The 23,041-nt window shown below is 32.5% G+C and overlaps 3 protein-coding genes and 1 long non-coding RNA gene across 4 annotated transcripts; all 4 read right to left on the reverse strand.

Annotated features, from left to right (window-relative positions):
- Positions 1-316: 316 nt before the first annotated feature.
- Positions 317-1,092, reverse strand: LOC118034870 (disease resistance response protein 206). The gene has a single exon (XM_035040305.2). The coding sequence runs from the start codon at positions 983-985 to the stop codon at positions 434-436; it is 552 nt and encodes a 183-aa protein (XP_034896196.1). The 5' UTR covers positions 986-1,092; the 3' UTR covers positions 317-433.
- Positions 1,093-10,833: 9,741 nt separating this feature from the next.
- Positions 10,834-11,643, reverse strand: LOC118034861 (disease resistance response protein 206). Its single transcript, XM_035040297.2, has one exon. It carries the CDS (start codon positions 11,608-11,610, stop codon positions 11,014-11,016), a length of 597 nt encoding a protein of 198 aa, XP_034896188.1. The 5' UTR covers positions 11,611-11,643; the 3' UTR covers positions 10,834-11,013.
- Positions 11,644-12,743: 1,100 nt separating this feature from the next.
- Positions 12,744-14,802, reverse strand: LOC118034881 (uncharacterized). The gene is made up of 3 exons (XR_012169469.1): positions 14,719-14,802; positions 14,380-14,630; positions 12,744-13,662 (listed from the first exon to the last, which is right to left on the reverse strand). It is a non-coding gene; the product is annotated as an uncharacterized lncRNA (long non-coding RNA).
- Positions 14,803-15,538: 736 nt separating this feature from the next.
- LOC118034889 (cation/H(+) antiporter 18) lies at positions 15,539-21,502 on the reverse strand. The gene is made up of 4 exons (XM_035040328.2): positions 21,225-21,502; positions 19,794-20,003; positions 17,178-18,179; positions 15,539-17,065 (listed from the first exon to the last, which is right to left on the reverse strand). The coding sequence occupies exons 2-4, from the start codon at positions 19,998-20,000 to the stop codon at positions 15,860-15,862; spliced, it is 2,415 nt and encodes an 804-aa protein (XP_034896219.1). The 5' UTR covers positions 20,001-20,003; positions 21,225-21,502; the 3' UTR covers positions 15,539-15,859.
- Positions 21,503-23,041: the final 1,539 nt, after the last annotated feature.

The following is a 23,041-nucleotide window of genomic DNA, read 5'->3' on the forward strand; positions in this document are numbered from 1 at the left end:
CGGCTTTTAAAGCTGAAAAGTTACTTCTCTTGACTTTATAATCTCATACTTGAAAAAGTTAAGTGCCCCAATGTAGCTTAAATTAATTCATAAATGGTTTTTATATTACTCTCTAATTATTTCCCTCGATAAAAAGCCTCTTAAATATTAAACATAACGAGGGTTTGAAATTTAAGTTCCAACTATTCTTCTTTTTTGAGCTCAATGGTTTTTGTTTTCCTCTTTCAACATGAAGAGCCATCGAGTGCCTCAGCTGGCTTCAAGACTTTATCGCCATGAAGCAGTGAAGATGAAATTAATTAAAAAAACGCAAGGATAACACTTAAATATATGATGTTTTATTCGATGAAAAGGGACTACAACAAAAGCATACCCCGAGTTTCCACTCAATAATTAACTCCATCTTTAAGAAAGCATACATGTGTGTTGCTCTTTACCAACATTCATAGAATTTGACATCGACGCGGAGCCTGAAATACACATCACCTTCAAATGAATCAGTCATTATGGTTGCAATTCCTCTGTGCATGAAAAAATCTCCGGTGCCTCCAACCACAGATATATCTCTACTCTTCACCAAAATTGGGTCGGCTCCGATGAAACTTATGGTCCCTTGGTGTTCTGTGCTATTAAGAGCAAATGTAAAGCTGAGCCAAGAAGTGAAGGTGTTCTTGTTATCATAGATATACAAGCCTTGCGCCCTCCCAACTGGTGGTGAATGAAGATTGTTGTCGAGGGTAATGGGATCATCAAAAACTATAATGTTGCCAAAATGGTTCTGCCCTGCTAAGATGGTTAAGTTAGCCCCTTCCGGCGCCGCCACAATTGCCGATGTTGCATTGGCAGCATTCTGGCCATTGTAAAGAATGTCATGGAAGTATAGGACTAACTCCTTGCATGGTTTGTACTGCTTCTTCTTGCCTGGGTAGGCTGAAGATACAGCAAGAAACATAAAGAAACAAAGAAGAATACAGCTTGCTCTCATTTTTATTTGTTTTTGCTAGTGACAATCTTGAGGCAAATGAAGCAACAAGAGCAAAAAAAGAGAGAAAGATTTGGATGATTGAGCTAGTCGTGAGTACTTAGCTCCATGCTTCATCTCCTTATATAAGGGCAACATTGTGGATCTTTCGAGGAAGCTGGTCATTTGAAAAACGAGGGCCAATCGAATTTTGTTAATATACGGTCAGTTGAATTTTGTATTTTTTTTTAATTTTATGAAATGGATTTGTCTATAAAGTACTTTGCTACCTACTACACATCATTTTTATCAAAATAAGAAAAAAGAAATTCCGAAGATTTTTCTCCTGGAGATCCACTTCCATTTCCACCATGGCCCAGGAAGGCAACAAAATTGACATTACAAGTTGAATGAGATGGCTAGAAAATCAAAGGGCATGGATAATCATGCATTTCGCTCACAGTGATCAAATTAATTTACTTCTTAAATAATAAATAGTACTGAATTTAGAACTTCGTCGGAGGCACTTCAGGACTCTTCGACTACCGTCGGTAGTTCATTAATTTTATGATTCTCGTACTCAAATTAGCTTCGATTGAACTAAGGTAGAAAGTGGATTGAACTAGTTCATTAATTTGAACTAAGACATGTTCAGCTAGCTTGTTCCTCTGTCCCTCTAACAGGTTAAAGAGGACACAGCACTTGGATAGTGGGAAGGTGGGCATAACCATCAATCGAGACTATCATTCATTTTACAGCTAATTAATTAATTAATTATATAGAACTGTCATCTTGTGGGATTGATAAACAAGTTAAAAAATTTCTAAATTGGTTACAGTAATCAATTAGGATAGATAGTTCATTTGAAGCCAACCAGTCTTCGATAAGCAACCCTTTCTCTTCTCGAAATTATTATTATTTCGAGAATGACTTCAGCAGACATTATTAGTCTGCCATCGAGCAAGCAGCCTGGGAAAATCATGACTTGCAAACCAATAAAAGAACCTTCACCGACTATAATAAAGAAACAAGATTCTTTCCTTTGAAGTTTTTTTTTTTTTCTTTTTTATGCTCTTAGCTACTGATAATCGACAAAAATAGCATATGTAATCCGTTCACAATTTGTACAAATATTTAAGGATTTTTCATAAACAAAGTAATACTTTAATTTTTTGGGAGATGAAGTCAGAAAAATCAAAAGCAAGATTTTTTTTTTTGTTCAAATGAAATATTTCTTCTTATATATGAAAAGACTAAAAAATTAGCTTTTCAAGTTTTTAAATTTAAACCGAGTTTATATAATATATTTTATAGATTCTACTTAGTTTTTCTTTCCAACTTTTTTAATGTTTTTAAAATGATGAAAAAATATGAGAAATAATTTTTTTTATATAAAAACACCTTTTAGCAATGTAAAATACTAAAATTATTTTCATATTTAGTTAATATTATAAATGTTATTTTTCAATTAACATAAAGATTTTCTTTATTTTCAATTAACAATATAAATTTTTTCATGATAATTTTTAATTTGAATGAAATAAAATTAATATTCTATAATTAGATTATCACAAATATAAAATATTAAAATAACTTATAAATTACAGTTTTAATTAACATTTTTTATGAAAAATAAGTTATAATCTTAATATATTTTTTTTTGATGAAAAAATCGTATCGATTCTCAATAACAATATTAGAAAGGAGTTTTTCTTTATAAAAAAAAACTAGAAATTAAAAAAAAAAAAAAATTTATGTTAATGAATAGATTTTACTCTTGTAAAAGATGGGAAGCTGTACTTTAAAACAATTCACGTGTTTAGTCTGGGGGCCATGGTTGGAGCACATAAGCTGGAGGGAGTGTTTCGAAGCAAGTTTTAATTTTTTTTTTTTAATATTTTCATATTATTTTTATATTCTATATTAAAAATAAATTTTAAAAAATAAAAATATATATTATTTAAATATTTTTTAAAATAAAAAATACTTTAAAAAATAAATTTAAATATTAGGTGGCGTGTTTTTTTGACTTGTTGGATAAAATCGGGCACGTGATAAATAATTAAGATAGCCATGATGATAATTTAGGTTTGATAGCCAATAGGGCAGTCCACAGTACTTCACAGAAAAAGGTTATATAACGGCATGATTTGAGTTTTTATTTTTTTCATCATAATTATTAATTTGAATGAAATAAAATTAATATTCCATTAAAAAATATAAAATATTAAAATAATTATTATAAATTATGGTTTTAATTTTTTTTTATGAAAAATAAGTTGTAATTTAATTATATTTTTTTGATGAAAAACTTATATTCATGCTCAATAAAAACATTAGAAAAGAATTTTATTTAAAAAACAAAAAATTGTTTATGTTAATGAATAGATTTTACTCGCAAAAGCTGGGAAGCTTTACTTGAAAACAATTCATATGTACAGGCTGGGTGCCGTGGTTGGATCGCATGGTTTGGAAGGAGTTTTTGAAAGTGAGTTTTAACGTTTTTTTATAATTTAATTTTTTTAAATTAGTTTTTTAAATATTTTTAGATTATTTTGATATGTTGATATAAAAAGTTAAAAATTAAAAAATATTTTTTAAAATAAAAAAAAAAAACACTTTAAAAAATATTCTGTGATATATTATGTCATGTGATAGATAAAATGAGCTGATATGTGATAAATAATTAAGAAAAGAACTAGACAATAGAGTATGTTAAGTATTATGATAATGATTGTTTTTCAAAATATTTTTTGTTTGAAAATGCATTAAAAATAATATATTTTTTTAAAAAAATTATTTTTGACATCATCACGATCTGAAAACATAAAAATGATAATTATTTTGAAGCAAATAAAAAATTTCAAATTTTTTAAAATTAATTTTGAAATACAGAAATAAATAGGATATTTGCCTAAAAGCAAACAAAAACATATCCTTGGGTATCATACGTTTCTCAAGGAAGTTCTATCTATCTCTACTAATATGTTTTCTTATTTTATGGAATGCAACATTACTATTTTGAATAGATATTAATTTTTTTGATTATTTGATTGAAATATCAGTCGAGAAAGAAATATGAATCGAGAAATCCACTCACTCTCTGCATAATGTTCTGCAGGTGAGAATAATATTTGGTAAAAGCAGCATCAACTTGAGGAGAAATGTCTAAGCCAACTCAATCCGCATAGCTTATTAATAAACTCAATGCTCAAAACAAAAGCGATGTTCTTGAATCAAAATCAACATCCACTAGTGAAATGCACATAATGTGGTCCTATGTTTGACTATTTTATGAAGCCCTTGTGTGTTTAATAATCAATTCTGGTGGAAGATTGGTGGGGGTAGGTGTTGATTTGTCTCATCCAAGTGGCTGTTTCAAGAAAAAATGGGCAATTTGTTTGGTCATTCCATGGATGCATGGTAGGTGAGCTCTTTCCAACAAGAGGACGTTCTAGCAATTCCAAAAGTATTTTGCTTCTGTTAATTTAATAACAGAGTTTTGATTGTGCCACCACCGAATCCCTTGAAATGCAATTTCGGTACCAACTAAGATTCTAGTCGGTAACGACTTGGAGGAAGACATGATCCAACTAAGGCTGTCTTTGCCAGGTTCAATTTCCGATCGCTAGTTAGTTTTGAATATTATTACACTATTAAGTTATAATTAACACAATGGGACCTAAAATTGACGTGGTTATGTGCGCCACCATAGCTTAATATTCATCGAGCTTGCATGTCAGTATTCTAACAATGATATCAAAGTTGTTTTATTAATGTTTTTAACGTACAAAAGTTATTTGTGTATATAGTTATTGTTCACGTATAGAATATTATTCAAGGATGACAATCATTTGCGCGTAATTTATAATTGAATTGATCATTAGTTACTGAATTCTTTGACATGTCACATCTTCAAGCTTGTAAAATAAGGCTAGCCTCAAGAGTCAATTCATGAGAAAAATAAAAAGAAAAAAAAGAATGGTAGGTGAAGTACCATAGCATGAAACGAACGGATTGGTGAAGTAAAAACTACAGGACTTCACATGGATAAGTTGCCGTATCAATTACTTTAATATAATATTTGTTTAAATTTTTTATTTTCAAAGTCGTTTCGACATTATTGTGGCATGGGGCGAATTTTAGACGGGGTGATGAATACAACTCCTTTTCTCCCAAGCCAAACGCTACGCGGTTGTGATTGATGGAGATTGTGAGAGGAATGGTCAAAGATGCTAAAGCATCCACATCAAAAGTTTCCAACATGCATCTCATGTAGCAATCGATCTAAAATGGAGAAAGAATGATCATGCGTGGAACGACAAGAAGACGACCAAGACCCAATTGAGAGTCAATGTGATTTGCATTTTTTTGAGAGTTTGTCTGCCTAATTCGTGTTTAATCCCTGAAGAAGTAGCTTGTCGTGCTATGGAGCACCAGCGGCCATTTGAGTTTTCGAGTGATCAAATCAAGGTTTATGCATGTGTGAGTGTCTTAGGACGTGGGCAGAATCATGAAATTAATAATGGAATTAAGACCAAGTTTTTTTATTTGAATGGAATTAATAATGTATTTCTCACATCGATTTCATGTATTAGAAGATTTTAATAAAAAGATTTAATACTAATTTTCAGACTTGAACTAAAAAAAGTTATTTAACATAAGCTAAATTTACAAGTCATTTCCTCACCAAACCAGCAATATATAGTTGAAAAATACAACCCACTCTCTTTACGATGTAAAGGGTCCCCATGAATATTCTTATTAATTTCCTTTAGGGAAGTTCCACTGAATTTTGGCAAATGATCGCTTATAACTTGTTCTTCGTCACATTACAATATCAGAGGCTTATAGCTCGCTAGAAAGACCATATTATTGTGGGATTTGCCTAAAAAGAAAATTATCTTGAAATTCAATGGTAGCAAAATAAGCTTGTAGATCGGCCACTGTTCTTAGTGGCACCTGGGCGGGAAAACGGCAGTGACATCATAACATCGGTTTGTATAATCTTACAGAATTTCTTGGGTTTTTAAGGATCGGTTTAAGGGGGGCAAATATTTTTTTTTGTTTAAATTTTAATATTGTTGAGAGAATTTGGAACTAAACCAATCTCATATATATATATATATATATATATATGAAAATCTATTAAATTTTTGTAGGTGGTGCAGTTAGTCAGATAGAGAAGAGAAGGACTGGTGATCTGTGGTGAAGGGAGATTGTGGATAGATAGAGAGTTGAAGACCAATTATTTTTCATAGCAACACTTATATGGGCAATTTGGACAATAAATCAATTATAATTGTAAACTTATAATTTTTTTAATTTTTTTTTTAATATTGAGCTTGTTTATTTATTCGCAATAAGATATAACATTTAACTTTTTAAAAGCTCAAAGTTAAAGAGTTACTGTGTTTTAATGTTAAGGGGAAACGGCTAATTTTGTAAGTAAAAAATTACCTTGTCATTAATTTGCATAAGTGTCGTGTCGGCGTGGAGAAATTTTATTATATCCCACTAAAAAGATGTCATGCCGTTAAAAAAAAAAAAAAAAAAAAAAAGCACTCTCTTTCAACTTTCTCTATCTCTCACTTTCTAGCTTGGTCCCTTCTTCTCCACTTGCTTTTTATGTTTCGATAAACTCTCTTTGTTGATGTAAAAACTGTATGAGTGTTTTGATTTGATGCCCAAATTGTAGAAACAAGGAATAGCCATCAATGAATTTGAATTACGTACAAAAACTTGACCATGAAAATGGGTGCTGATTAGTTTAGAATTTTTATGGGTATAAAGTAGGAAAAGCCAAGAATTAAAATCAAAGTTGTAAGCTTTCGATGGTTTTCTTACTAATTAATAAAGAGAGTGAATTACAAGTCGGATCTATAAAGATATAGAGAGAGAGTTATAATTTAGACTTTTCATCCACTTTGATTTTATATATATATATATATAAAAGTTAGATATACAAATTAGATACATGTTGATTTGTAAAATTATAAAATTTTAGAGTTAATTCACTTTTTTAACAATATTGATATGCATATAGGTTTTTGAATATTTTTAATTAAAGATAATTAAACAACATGATTATTTGTGGTACTGAGATTCAAAGTTCAATGAACAAAGTGTTTTTTTTTTTTTTTTTTATCAATCTTTATTTTTAATGAGATTGAGAGGCAGAGCATGTTAAAAGATGGAGATTGTTTGTGTGGCTGTGTGCTGTTTAATGATGAAGTATTATTTCTAATTATTTAATTATATGGCGTATGTTTTAATTAATGGGACTAAGTTGTAGTTTATAGGATTTAACTAATTACAACTTGAATATAGTAAGATTTCTTTGTCCATTTTAGCACTCTCCCTCTCATCAAATATATTATAAGAAGTGTCAAAAAAGTTATATTGAAAAATAATTTTGGATTAACAACAAAAATGCCTTTTACCTTTATGCTAGTTAACAAAGTACCTATACCAGTGGATTAAGTCAGTTTTGCCCTTAAAGTTGTCTGACAGTTTCAATGTTACCCTTCACATCGCATCTCATTAAGAATAGTAACATAATCTGTTTAAAGATGGAACACAGAAGAATTTATCAAAAACATTATTACCTAAATCATTTTACTAAAATAAAGAAATTGTAATGAATTGAATTTTTTTTCTTTTCTATTTTTTATAAGGTGAGGATTTCAATGCATGCCACCAGCTTAATCCATTTAGTTTTAAATATTACTTGATTATTGGTCTGCACTACACTATAAATTAGATTAATTTTTTTAATATAAAAAATATATAGATATTACTTATGTATTTTCTTATATATAAAATAAATAAATTATGTTGTGGTTGACTATATGACATGGTAAACTTAGTAAATTCAAAAACAGTTTTGATAACCAGTAAAAATATAGTTTGACTTTGTAAAAAAATTAAGATATTTTTTTTTAATATTGGGATGAAAATATATTGGATTGACTTGGGTCAATCCAAGTTAACCTATCAATCTCATGACTGAGTTATAAGATCAAAATAATTTTATAAAAAAGCAAATTAAAAAAGTTTAATTTCTAATTAATCTAAAGTCCAATGATGAAAATGAAAAAAAAAATACCCAAAAAGATTCAAGTCAATCTAGGATAAATATAGGAAATATTTAGGAGTAAAACAAAATTCTTAAGAAAAGAAAAGGGAAGGTCAAAGAGAATTAAATAAAATACAAAAAGAAATATTTAGAAAATTATATTTGCAAATTTGCTCATTATTATAATTGTTACTACTTCATGAACATAATATGATTGTTTTCTTCCCTCCCTCTTTTATTTGTATAACGTCTACTTTTGTTAAAAAAATTATTGATAGTTTGATGATCAATTACAATTTTTAAGTTATCAAATTTATCTGACACCGTAAATAATAAATCAATTTTATGGTTTTGTTAGGCATTAATTATCAACTTAGCAGTTAACAATACTCTATGAGGCATGGAAAAATACTATTTTCTCTTGCACCGAGGACACATGCTCAAGGGCATAATATACTCATGGACACTATGGATTTGCTATGCCCATGAGATTTTTTCCGTCCCTTTTCTTCTTTTTCTTCTTTTTTTTTCTTTATCTTGCCCTTTAAAGACCTAATTGGAGGCTGATTTAGCTAAAATTATTAAGGAATGGAAAAATTAAAATTTAAAGGATCAAAGTGAAAAACACGGAGGAGATGGGTGATTTTTTGAACTTTTTGGAAAAATACTCAATTTAGTCTTCATACTTTTTGAGCTGTAAAAATTAGGTCCCTCCAATTTCCAAACTTTCAAAAAAAAATTAATTTTGGTTCAGACTTTTATTTTCCTTATTTCTTAATACCTAGTTTGAGAGATCCTGGCAATAAAAAAAAAAAAATCATTGTTGATAACGATTCTAATCATCAAAACGGTTGATCTTTGTGTTAACAAATTTCATTTGATGAGGAAAGTTTCACTTGGATGTTTTCTCGCTTTTAAATTGTCTAAAAAAATAGATATGAGCTTAGAAATGTTTTTGATTTTGGGTTTATTTCAAGTTTTGGGATGGTTTTTTGGATTTTTTTTAATATTATGAATGAGTTTATCAAAGTATCAAGAGAATTTCCTAGATATTTGGGGTCAAAAAAAGACTCGAAAATAGGATTTTTTTTGACAAAAAGTAATATTTTCCTTGATTTTTTGGTCACCATCTAGGGAGGAACAAATAAGATTTCATCTACTTATTTTTTTTAAAAAAAATACATTGTGGCAGGCGACAAGCTTTTTTTAAACCTAGGTGTGTTGGCCATCCAAGGTAGGCCTGCATGCATGAGTTTTTTTTTTTTTGGTTCATTAATGAATATTTTTTGTCTTTTTAATTTTTTTTATTTTTAATTTTGTTTTTTTATTGAATTTTTTTGTTGTCTTAAAAGAAAAGGATTCAAATTTTTTTTATGTTTTTTCATAGAATATAATTTAATTTAATGTATGGCCTCTTTTTTATTTTTTAATTTGATGTATTTTTAACCCCTTAAAACTAAAAAATAAATAAATCAATAGTTATAGGTAAGAGAAAGAAATTTTAAATGAAGATATTTTTTATTATTTTTTCTAGAAATATTATTGATTACGCTTTGAATACCATAAAATTTTCCGTAAATAACTGTCCAAGAATCCTTTTGGAATCAATTCTTTTTTCTTCACCCCCAATAAATGTTGTGTTATAAGCCCCCAGAAGAAATAAGATCGCACAACTGGCCACATGTAATATGTCACTTACTAATATAAAAACAAATTTACCAAGACAATGAAGCCAGAAAAGTAAGAAAAAAGGATAGAAGGATCTTTTTTTTTTTGTTTTTTTGTTCAAAGGAATTATTTTTTGTGAGTATACAAAGTTGCTCGCTCTTGTAATCATTACCAGAAAAAGGTTCATATATATATATATATATATATATATGCACGAGTGGCAACGAGACATAAATGATCTGTCAGCATCTTCCACTAATCAAGATGGGAAATATGCATGAACACAACTTGTGCCTTCCCTAATTTCTTACTAGTTCACAAGCATGGAAAAAAAATCCAAAATGATACATAACTGGTAGGACTTGGTGCACAGAAACTTATTTGGATATTGAGACTCCCAGGTCTACTGCAAGAGTGCACACAAGAACTCATTTTATTCATCAAATCTTGCACATATGACCACAAGAAAAGAAAAGATTCGTAATGCCTAATAGCTTCAGACGAAAATAATAGTCTCCCTGGAAAGTGTTAGTATGAATTGTAGCAATCCCTCTGGCCATGAAAAAGTCTCCTGTACCTCCAACCACAGAAAAATCCCTTGTCTCCTCCGTCTTCAAGTCCGCAGCCATTATATTTAAAAGATTTGCATGGTTGTTTTGGTTTTAAAGATTTTTTTGCTGAAGAAACTGAAAGGGTAAAGAGGAGGAAGAGAGTGAAGAATAATTTCAATACAAGATCTCTCATGGTGGTCACAGCTGAGATTGTCCTCAATTTTGTGCTAGATTGAACCATTATCTTCAGCTTATATAGTAATTTCCAATTTTTAGTGATTGTCTTACAGCATAGCATGATGGTATACCTCAACAACTCTCTGGTGTTATAAAGAGAACTACAGAATTTTGATCACTATCTATATCTAAAATGGGAGGTTAAATTCGGATCACGATTCACAATTTATATCTAAAATGGGAGATTGCGGAATGGTTTGGCCTTGCGCCAATCGAAGTGCGGCCGCCCAGCCATGGGAACATTTAAGCAATTATTTCTAATCAAGCTTTCTTTTCTTTTGCACCACCGTAGATTAGTGGAATACTCAGAAAAACAATGGCGAAATTCATCTAGAAAGTGTAAGAAAAAACCAAGTATTACTAACAGAAAAAGGATTATATTTCAAACTTTTTTATTTGGTCATGCAAGAAGCAAGCTTAGTTTGCTGCACTTCTGAAAGAACACTTCTAGCAGAGAATACAAAACAAATCAATACATTAATATTAACTCACCGACACTCAATATTCTATCTTCTACTTTACCAGCATTCATAGAATTTGACATCGACGCGGAGCCTGAAATACACATCACCTTCAAATGAATCAGTCATTATGGTTGCAATTCCTCTGTGCATGAAAAAATCTCCGGTGCCTCCAACCACAGATATATCTCTACTCTTCACCAAAATTGGGTCGGCTCCGATGAAACTTATGGTCCCTTGGTGTTCTGTGCTATTAAGAGCAAATGTAAAGCCTAACCAAGCAGTGAAGGTGTTTTTGGTGTCATAGATATACATGCCTTGTGCCCTACCAACTGGTGGAGAATGAAGATTGTTGTCGAGGGTAATGGGATCATCAAAAACTGCAATGTTGCCAAAATGAAACTGCCCTGCTAAGATGGTTAGGTTAGCACCTTCTGGTGCTGCCACAATTGCTGCTGTAGCATTAGCAGCATTCTGGCCATTGTAAATAATGTCATGGAAGTAGAAGACTAATTGCTTGCATGGTTTGTACTGCTTCTTCCAGCCTGGATAGGCTGAGGATACAGAAAGGAATATCAGGAAGAAAATAGCAACGAAGCCCGAAGTTCTCATTTTCTTTCTAGAGATGATCTCAAGAGGAAAGAAGCAGAGCATACAAGAGCAGAACTACTAGAACTTGTTGGTTCCCTCTATACTAACTGTCCTTATATAGGGAAACTTAGATCCTATAGGGTCAAAAAATGAGAGCCAAATCAAATTTGATGGCTTGTTGTTCATGTTAAGTTAATAAGCAAATCCACTAGCTGAAATGTCATGTTTTAATGTCTTATTAATAGATTTTATCGATATTACGGTGACATATTCGTTTAATCTGGTGAGGTCCTCCGTGGAAAATTTGATTTGATTGGTCCTACTTAATGGAAGTTTCAAAATGGACAGCCACATAACGATCTTATGTTAGTCCAAGTGTTTCCGGTTAAATATGTAGGAAAAAGATAAGGTGAAGAAATTGCCGTCTTGAAGCTTATCCCACCAAGTTCTGGTTAGGTTGCACTTGAGCTAATTGGATTCCAACTCATGTGGTTAGCTGCTTCTGCCTGTTTAAAATGGGAGGTTGGAGTCGGCGGCGCAGCCATGGAAACTTAAATAGTCATCCATTAATTAAAGCACTAAGAACTCGTGGTCCTGAAAGTATAGAAAAGGAACAAAAACTACAGGAATTTTGGTTAAACAATAGTGGCCGTAAAGGCAAGAACAAACTGATGAGCATTTTACCTATCTGGGCTTGCCATAATTAAATATTATTAATTACTGAAGTGTTGCTTCGTGCTTCGAAGAAACAATTATATTTTTAAATTAGCCTTCATGGCTGCTCTTAAGGAACTATATTCTTGTAGTTGCACAAACAAGGCTTTTCCTTTTACGCCGATGGTTTGATTCTGCTGATTGTGATCAGTGTCAAGCTCACTAATGATACACGGGGGCTTCGAAAATGACATTTTCCAACCCACCTTCGTCACAAGGAGATTTGGCAAGTCAAATTTCAAGATCTTTTCATTTCAACATTTAATTAATCTGCTGTATTTTTCCAACGTATGAATGACATTTAATGATGGTAGTTGTCGAAGAGTTGAGTTTTTCACCCCAGAATTCAGCCAAACGTGACAGTATTGTCCCAACCAGACCAAGTTTTACCTCATCTTTTTTACTGTATTTACTTATAATTATGTGTTTTGCTCATGCAGGAAGATTTCTATAATTGGCTATAAATTAAAAAGCACATAGCATTTACAGGAAAATCTCTCAATCTTCATTAATCTTATAAACAAAAGATTTATACAATAAAATATGTCTCCTATACATAAAAATTACCAAAACCAGAAGGCCCCAAGATTGGAGCCCTTGAATTGTTGCTACATTGATCTTTAGTCCACTTGAGACAAAGTACAACGGAAGGAAGAGTCCAGATACAAGATCTTCAATTTTTTCCACAAGAGCGCCAGCAAATGGCCATTCCTTTGGGACCAGAATTCCATTAACAAAAGCACCAAATATGGCGTGATTTCCAATAGCATCAGTTACAAACCCAGCAGCCAGAACAGCAGCTAATGTTGCACATACATGCATCTCTTCAACTGGCTCGCCTTCACGGCACCGCTTAGTCATCCATTTGAAGATTGGGGGTACAATTAGAATTGAACAGATGACAAAAATACAACCAGACAAGAAAACCCAAAATGAAATAATGGGAGAAGTATTAGATCCAGACAGGGAAGTAGCAAGAGCAAGGAGAATCCATGCAGCCACATCATTTACTGCTGCAGCTGACATTGCCATTCTTCCAACATTGGTTGTTAGGAGCTTCAGCTCCGCCAGAATACGTGCCAAGACAGGGAAAGCTGCTATAGAAAGTGCTGCCCTCATGAATACAAGAAATGCAGTACCATTTACATCTTTAGATATGGTTAAACGGAGAATGAACGATGTGCCAAAAGGCAGGCCAATTCCTACCATGGCAATAACTAGGGCCTTTTTTCCAGTTCAACCAAGAGATTTAGGATCTAGCTCTAGTCCAGCAAGGAACAAAAAGAAAATGAGGCCAATGTTTGCATGAGTATCTAACACTGTAAGACTCTTGGTTGGGAATACTGCCTGCAAATATCCCTTGCTTCGAACCAATGCAGATGGCCCAAGTAAAACTCCTCCCTGACACAAGTTAAAGTTCTCAAGGTTAACCTTATCACAGCTTCTACTTGCAACACTATTTTTAGTTGCTAGATTGATGAACTATACGCAATGATTGCATTATGCCTCTTGAAAACTTCTATCTATGAACATTTTCACCTGCCTAACATAAGATTAAAATATATATGTTTTTCAAGCAACCTGATGAATTTGTTCTGCAAAAGAAAATGCAGAACCGCAATTATCTAACTTAGGCTTGATCCAAACACATCCAAAGGCAAAATCAGAATAATCAAAATGCCAAAAACAAAATCAAAAGGTGGATGTAGATCCACAAACTTCATCATCTTTTGACGCCATATTAACATATCCAGTTGTTGTCTTTTGACTCCATAGTAATAAAAGAAAGAAAAAAGTTTTCTACTTGACCATTAATTTAAACCCACCTGAGAGAATCAAACAGCAGAGCCAAAAATAAAGAGCAGCCTGATACTTTTGTATGGAAAAGATAAAATCATAGAGAATCAGTCATTTTCAATAAAGCATCATCTTTCTCCCCAATTTTATTAATTCTAAAAAAGGAAACTAACATCTAGGATAAAAATAAAAAAAAAAAAAAAAAGAATAAAAAACTCTTCACATACACAAACAAAAGAGCAGATAAACAAAAGCAAAAGCGAAAGCAAATTAAAGCATATCAGATTTCAATCACTTATAAAAAGAGGAGGAGAAAGGTACATGCAACAATCTCTGCAATCACCCTTGGCTATCTCAATGGTCTTAACAGAAAAGCAAGACCCCTTGTTACCACAATCACCAAACATATCTGTAAAATGGCCACGGGGAGTGCAAAATCAAGAGGATTATCACCCTGAAATACCCCATTTGATGTGGGCTTCAGAGATGGGCATGTATGCCCTGATGTAGCTTTCACTGAAACCATATCACTCTACCAAAACACTCAAAAAATCTAATCTTTCCTTCACTCCCTGCCAAAAAAAATGCACATCATTAATTTCTCTATTAATTTATTGGTATCAAAGAAAGAAGAAGGCATTGGAAGGCAGGCAAGATTACCCGTAGAAGATCAAAGGAGTCGAAATTCTGGCAAAAATTAATCATAAACTCAAATATGATGTATATTGAACATTTTTTTAAATATTGATATGGTGATATATTGAAAGATATTTTTTCAAATGATATATTTGATTGACTTGGATTGAGCTATTAAATTTGTGACCAGTATAATAAAATCATGATAACATTATAGAAAATAAATCAAAATAAAATTATAATAGTTAATTTTTAATCAATCCAATGTTAAAGGATTGAATTAAAACAAATAATAAAAAAGAAAAAAAAACTTATCCAAGTCAACATGTTAAACTTATGATCCAAGTTATGATATAGGATAACCCTATAGAAACAAATTGAAAAGGATTATATTCAGTGTTGAAGGATGAAATAAAAAAAAAATTAATTAAAAAAAACCAAAGTTAACCTAAGTAAACTTGTTAAATTCATAACATGAATCATGAAACTATGATAACTTCGTTGAATGTTGGAAACATGGAAACTTCATATCAGGATAACCCTATAGAAACAAATTGAAAATGATTATGAAGCTCAATTTTTAAATTTAGTCGATGTTGAAAGATGAAATTAAAAAAAAAAATTAATTAAAAAAAATCAAAATCAACCTAGATAAATTTATTAATTTCACAACATGGATCATAGAAACATGATAACTTCATAAAAAAAAAATTATAAAGTTTTATTTTTAACGAATCAAATATTAAATGTTAAAATCAAGAAAATAAATACTTGATAGTGCATTTATTGTGAGTATACAAAATAAAAAAAAAATTACTAAATACAATATTAAATATTAAAAGATAAAAAAAAATATCTTGAAATTATATATAAAAAAAAACCTATTTCCGTGGATAGCGGTTTTGCTAGCATGAATACACTGATTTAACGAAGTAGTTTGCTAATTAATTGGCGGCGTTTCAGAATAATATAATGAACTAACGATAGACTGAAGGAGGCCTAGACGGAACCTTGGTCCTGGCTTTAGAAAAATTGCACCACTCTCGGAAAAACTCCCCCAGTTTAGTCCTTTTGTTTGTGCAAATTCAATAAATTAGCCCCCGTGAAAGTTATTTAATCAAATTTACTCTATTTCGTCATGATTCATCATTTCAACTCAATTGTATTAAGTTTCTGAATCTTCCGCAGGCATCTCTGTAACCCTTGTTGAACCACCTAGTGATCCTGGGCTAGCATGCTGCTGCATCACCAAGACTGATGCTAAAGTCGTGAAATCAGGAGAAATCAAAAGATGTCCCACTGGCCCCAGTTCAGGACACTCTACCTTTACATTCAAAGATGCAACTACAGGGCCCTGAGGCACTCGGCCAACAAGAAACAGATTGCAGCGACTAAAATCCTTAGCAGCTTCCACAGTTTCCGCAGCATTGTTCACTATTCTCTCTTCATATTTGACCGAGCTGTCTTTTGCAATTTTCTTCTTGAACTCAGCTATAAATTCATCATCAGTTGATTCCGTCGAAACATTGCGGTCATCATTTATATCAACTCTGACAATTTCTCCGACAATCTCAGGGCTTGCGGTGAAACGAATAACAGATAAACTGATACCAGGGTGCTCGGCCATTCTAGCGCCATAAGCAAGGGCTTCACGATCATCGCGGCCCCCAAAGAATAAAACAGTTACAGAATAGGAGACGTTGCTTGCAGGGACATGTGTGCCTCCACCAAGCCCACGATCCACCAAGATACCGACTGAGCACTGTGCATTCTCAAGAACCCTCATATTAACCAGATGAAATTCAGTCCGAGTTGTCTCAAACGTCCCATCCAGCCTCTGGTGCTTGTGGAATGGGAGGATTATAGCCGCTGCCCTTTTCCGTTCAGCACTATCACAGATGTCTTCATGCATGTCATACATTTGTGAGATTGCAGTTGTTGGATGTATAGACACACGGCCCAGCTGCCGGAAAGCCTCAAAAGTAACAACTACTTGATTATTACCAGACTGCTGCAACTTATTCCAAAACGGTAGCCCATTCTTTCTCACCTTGTGTACCATAAGTATTGCGGACGACCTCTCAGTGAGCTCCATGAGGTGCATGGCATAGACACATAGTCCTTCCCTCCTGTCAGTCCCACGCGAAGCCTCAATGAGATTAATCATTGTGGGAACGTCCCTTGTTGAATGGAAACAGGCCAAAATCCTGAGCTGAGTATTGGGGTCATTTCTCTCAATTTTCCTGATTTTGTAGTCAGCCCTACTCGCTCGTTTAGCTGGCTTGTATACTGCAATAACTAAAGGTGTTGTGATAAAAGTTGTGAAAATAGCCATCAGAACCATGATGGAAAATGTTTCATCGTTCAAAACCTGCAGTAACAATCAACCAAATGATTATAGTCTTGAACGGAAGAATACCGAGTACAAGCATATTAAAACAGGCTTTGGGATTAAAATTAGTTAAGAACAAGTTCGACTTTACCTTCCTATCTTTACCAATGTTCAGGACAATTAACTCCACCAGGCCTTTAGTGTTCATTAGGAACCCCATGGCTACAGCTTCCCGAAAAGGCATTCGGCAAAGAAGAGAGACACTTACAGTGCCAACAATTTTCCCAAAACAGGCTGTAGTTATGACCAAAACCAGTAAACCCCAGGACTGAAGCCCTTGAATTGTGGCTACATTGGTCTTTAATCCGCTTGAGACAAAGTACAATGGGAGAAAGAGACCAGATACAATATCTTCAACTTTTTCAACAAGAGCACCAGCAAATGCTCCTTCTTTTGGGATAAGAACTCCAACAACAAATGCACCAAAGAGAGCATGTATTCCAATTGAATCGGTGACAAATCCAGCAGCTAAAACAGCAGTTAGAGTAGCACATACATATATTTCATCCACTGGCTCACCCTCAGGGCAGCGATTTGCCATCCATTTAAAGATAGGAGGGATAATGAATATGCAACAAAGAACAAACCCTGACCCACACAAAAATACCCATAAAGATACAAGGGGAGAATGGCCAGTACCAGACAGGGCAATAGCAAGAGCAAGAAGTATCCATGCAGCCACATCATTGACTGCTGCTGCTGACATTGCCATTCGACCAACATCAGTTGTTAAAAGCTTAAGTTCGGCCAAAATACGAGCCAAGACAGGGAAAGCAGTGATAGAAAGGGCCACCCCCATGAAGACAAGGAATGGAGCTTTATCTACTCCTTTGCTGATAGTTCCACGGAGGGCAAATGATGTTCCAATTCCTAATAAAAAGGGTAAGCTAATCCCCGCAGCAGCAATGCATAAAGCTTTTTTCCCTGTCCGACGAAGGGACTTCAGGTCCAACTCAAGGCCTACCAGGAACAGGAAGAAAAGCAGACCAAGATTTGCTAAAGTATCCAACACCGGGAGGCTTTTAGCTGGGAAAACTTTATCCAGATAATGCTTGTTTCGACCCAGAGCTGATGGACCGAGTAGTATCCCTCCCTTTCAAAAAAAAAAATTCAAATTTCAAATCTTACCTTTTTATGTTCATTAACTATGATTAGACTTTTAATGCATGAGAGTACAGATACAACACAAAAAATAACTGTTAATAGTCTCATTGAGAATTTCTTTTGCTGCATCCCTTGCAGTAACAACCATCCAAAAGATTTAGCAAAACAATAAGAAAATAGGACACCTGAACCTGTTCTAGAAAGTGAATGATGAATCATATAAAGCTACTATTTTCCAATTTAAGCTGTGGAAGTGAAATCTCCAGACATCTATTAATCCAATTGATTCAGCTTTTCAATTGATTTAACAAGGTTAGGTTAGAAAAATTATGGTTCTTGGCTAAATACACGGTTCTTTTCATTAAGACAGCTAATACTTCTGCTACTAGTAGATTGCTCAGGGAACCAGAAGATGATGCGAAGAGTTTCTGAAACCACGCACTAGATAGTTTTAACATCTACCGATCTAATGCATCAATCAACAAGAGGCAACAAAAATTACTATACATGCATTCAGAAAGACTCCATTTCATAATTAACTACTGAGGCAAATGTCAAACTCTGCTACAGGTTGTTGTCTATCAGATCCTTTATGTAATAGATATAAAAAGCGGCCATTTTTAAGAAGTTCATCACAAATTGAATTTTCTCTTAGTCCTTCCCTGTCACACAGACTTTAACATTAACTGTACACGCTCAAGCTTGAAATCAATTGTCACAAGGATCACTACGTGGTTGCATGTAGATTTCTAGTTTTCTTAACAACAATTATGGAAAATTTTATTTTCAAAATAACCTTAAGGTCCAATTTTTTCTCTCTTTGCAGGTTATGAAATTCTTAAATTTAAATCAATTGTCTTATCAAGTAGAGACCAGGATGAAAATTCTTCGCCTTACACATGTTTTAAAATAACTAAAACAGCTGGAGCTGGATCCACAAGCTTTACCAACTACTATAGTAAACAGAAATCAAATCATGATACGCCACAATATATGTCATATTAACCATGAGAAAATCCTCAACCAGGAAACGTATGCACAAATTATTATTCCCCACTTGGGAATTTTATATATTTAGTCAATTATTCCAAAGAATATACCATCAAACACCATGGAAAAAGAACACCCAGTCAATCTTTTTTTTCTATATTCTTAAATTAACAGGAATATGATTTGTGAAAGCTGGTTGAGGATACCTCTAACCATTAAAAAAACAATAAGAACATGACTCGAAGACAAAAGAATTTTATATTTATCCGTTAATGAATCATAAAGTTGTGTATGTATTTATCTAATTCCGCAAGAAAATTATCCAAGTCGCGTATGCTTTTTTTCAAATATTTTGTTTTTTAATTTATGATATCGGTATATCAAAACCATTGAAAAAGATCTAAAATTCATTTTAAAAAACACTTTGAAACAGCTTCAGCTACAAAGACAACCCTTAGAATCTCTATTGATGCAAAAAAGTCATTGAGCCAATAAAATATGGAACCTTATTAACTTAGACTTGGTCAAGATCAAATTTGCAGCCACCTAAAATGAAAACATTGACAAAGAGTCTATATTAGGCAAAGTAAACAACAAGGAGCTAGCAACTTACAACAATCTCGGCGATCACACGCGGCTGGCGTAAAGGCCTTAGAAGAAAAGCTAGAATACGAGTGAGCAAGACAACAAGACATATTTGGAGGATAGCTAGAGGCAATGCATAGTCAAGAGGATTGTCTCCTTGAAACACACCATTAGACGTAGCTGTCATCGGTTTAGGACATGACAACGTTGTTCCGGTGGCATTCAAGGCCGCCATTATCTGTATATCACCAAAGAAAACACTGAATTCACCGCCAGGAAATTGGGGTTCTCACCCCACGAGATTTTAGTAACACGGTTTGTGTTGGTATATATTAATAATGACGGTTGACTGTCCATAGCAAAGTAAAACATGGTAAGCAAATTACATACAGTGCATATTTTCACAATCCTTTTTGAAACCACTCAGGATTACCTGAACTAGCAGAGATGCTATCGCCTTTTATTAAGACTTCAAATTATACATTAAGCATTGTTTGAATATATTATTATTATTATACTCTATTTATTGTTGTATTACGCTAACAAAAATAAAAACCAAGATCTTAAATGAAAAATCAAAGTAAATTACGTTAAACAATTATTATTTGATATGGTGATATTTTCAAGTTTTTACAATAAGTTGTAAGAAAATACATGAATTTATTACGAGTTACTGTTGAAAAGCGATACGATGACACCTGTCAATAAAAAGAAAAAGGAAAAAGAAAGGAATCTCAGGTGGGCGCCACCCGGTTTTTTATTTTTATTTTTATTTTATGGCAAAGGACGGGGTTGTTCCCTAAAAATAATAAAGTAAATTCCACAAACACGGCAATGAAACTACTGTATGGCTGCAAGTAGTTCGATATTCATGAATACTGAGATCTTCGAGGTATAGAAAGAAAAGTTATACATTACAATTGACTTTTTTTTCTTATAACGGACTGCCATAAAAAAAGTTATACATTACAATTGACTTTTCGAAGTACAACTATCCTATTGCGCGGAACTAAACTGCCATAAAAAAAAAGAAAAAGAAAAAAAAAAGAAATAACAAAACGGAGGTGGAACACAGAATAAGGTCCTATCGGATGTTCTAGAACTCTTTAACCGGGACGACGGTGAAAGAGGGAGGGTTAACCGGTTTAATTGTAAACCACAAAGATTAGATTATGGATAATTTAAAATTGCAACTTAGGAAAAAAATAAAAAATAAAATCATTTGTATACACGTGCGTATCATAACACAAACGTAGAGAAACAATGGCAGATCCTCTCTCTTCTGATTTTTCAGTTTTTCACAGAGAGAAACAAATTAACTACAAAGCTCAGAGAGAATTTGCACACAGAAAAAATGCAAAAAACTTTAAATTATTGTTGAAAATAAGAAAGAATAAAAAGAGACACGCAATGATTTTGACTTTTTTATCATCGAGAAAAGATACGGATCGAGAATCACCTGAATATTCAGCTTTATATGCAAGAATACTTGCGGTATACAGTAAGTGCAGTTCTTTCCTCAGCTCTTCATTTGGGTCTATTTTGTTTCTCCGGAAAAATCGACATACAGAAAGGAAAAAAGATAAAACACAGTTTGGTTCTGTTTGTTTCTCGAGAAAATTCAAGAGTCAGAAAGAAAAAAAATACCACAACACCCAAATTATGGAGATCTGTGTGTTAGTACGTGGATGAACACTCCAGGAGAAGAGGCAAATTAAGAGTGCGCGATGCTGGAGAGGAAACACCGTCTGTATTTATAGCACCGCGAGAGTTGCTCAATTCCATAGCTGCCATCGTGTGTCTCAATAATTACGTTAATTGCCATTAGACCCCCTAAGAAATTTAGGAGTTGACAACACCACGTGCCGATCTTTAATTTATCTGACAGGAAACAATTGTTATCACTTTGCCTGGAGGTAGAATTCTAGTTACACCTGGTTTCTTGGTCGAAAAACTTTGTATTTTGGAAAAATTTTCAATCAATATGTAATATATATAAAATATTGTAATTTAATACATCAGTGTATATAGGTTTTTTTAATTAATATAATACTACTAGAAAATATTGTTGTTTAAAAAACTTAGTTTATAGTAATGCAAGATTATAAGTTTCGTGTAAACTTTAAATCATAATATAAAACTAGAATGCATGTAAAAATAAATTTCATACATAAGAGACTAAAACTAACTTTTGGTATGCATATTAGAGCATATACTGGAGTAATATTTAAAGTAATAGCATGTGAATCAATTGCTTTTTGAAGCTCAGGCTAAATGTCAGATAACAATTATTTATCATTAAAACCTTATTATTTCTCACTTGTTGTAAAGGACTTTAGGCTCCGTTTGTTTGCAGGAAAGTGAATTCTTTTTGGAAAGTGAATTCCGGGGAAAGTGAATTCTTGGAAAGTGAATTCCGGGAAAGTATTTTCCGATATTTGATAGTGTTATGGAAAATGAACTGGAAAACACTTTCCAGTGTTTGGTTATGTTATGGAAAATGAGCTGGAAAATAACTTATTAATATTTTATTTTTCTCAAGTTTATTAAAATAATGAGGAACAAATCTTACAAATTAAAAAGTTGAATGAGAATGAAATTGAAAAAAATAATATAATTTCATAAATTATCTCAAATAAAACAAATAATAATCAAAATAACAGGGATCAAATCTAAAAAATGAAAAAAAAATAAAAAATGAAGAAATTAAAATAATAATAATCAACATTTCATAAATTATTTCAAATAAAATAAGTAACAATCAAAAGAATGAGGATCAAATTTGATAAATAAAAAATTTCAATAAAAAAATGATAAGAAAAAAACAAATAGCAATTATAAAAATAAGGACCAAAGTTAATATAAAAATAAAATTTTAAAATATGAAATTGAAAAATAAATATTCAAAACAAAATATATATAGCAATCAAAAGTTTGAGGATCAAATTTGATATAATCAGCAAATAATGACATTTCTAAATTTTTCACAACTTCCGGAAAGTGTTTTCCCCTTAAATTTTTCAGGAAAACACTTTCCTAAAAATCAAGCCAAATTTTCCTTTTACTGGAAAGTGTCTTCCATTGACCAACTTTTCTACTGGCAAACAAACACAAGAAAGTTTGGAAAGTGCTTTCCCGGAAACCACTTTCCGGAAAACAAACACAGCTAAAAGAAAAACACTTTCCTAAAAATGAAGTTAATTTTTTTTTTACTAAAATTGACTGGAAAGTGTTTTCCGCTGACCGGAAAGTGTTTTCCGTTGACTAGAAAGTGTT

The sequence above is a fragment of the Populus alba genome, chromosome 3 (genome assembly GCF_005239225.2).
Source record: "Populus alba chromosome 3, ASM523922v2, whole genome shotgun sequence".
NCBI classification, from domain to species: domain Eukaryota; kingdom Viridiplantae; phylum Streptophyta; class Magnoliopsida; order Malpighiales; family Salicaceae; genus Populus; species Populus alba.

Coding starts and splice junctions, on each gene's coding strand:
- LOC118034870 (XM_035040305.2), bottom strand. CDS start 985: ATGAGAGCAAGCTGTATTCTTCTTTGTTTCTTTATGTTTCTTGCTGTA.
- LOC118034861 (XM_035040297.2), bottom strand. CDS start 11,610: ATGCTCTGCTTCTTTCCTCTTGAGATCATCTCTAGAAAGAAAATGAGA.
- LOC118034889 (XM_035040328.2), bottom strand. CDS start 20,000: ATGGCGGCCTTGAATGCCACCGGAACAACGTTGTCATGTCCTAAACCG. Junction 18,180..19,793: donor GTGTGATCGCCGAGATTGTT/GTAAGTTGCTAG, acceptor TTTTTTTGAAAG/GGAGGGATACTACTCGGTCC. Junction 17,066..17,177: donor ACATTGGTAAAGATAGGAAG/GTAAAGTCGAAC, acceptor TTGTTACTGCAG/GTTTTGAACGATGAAACATT.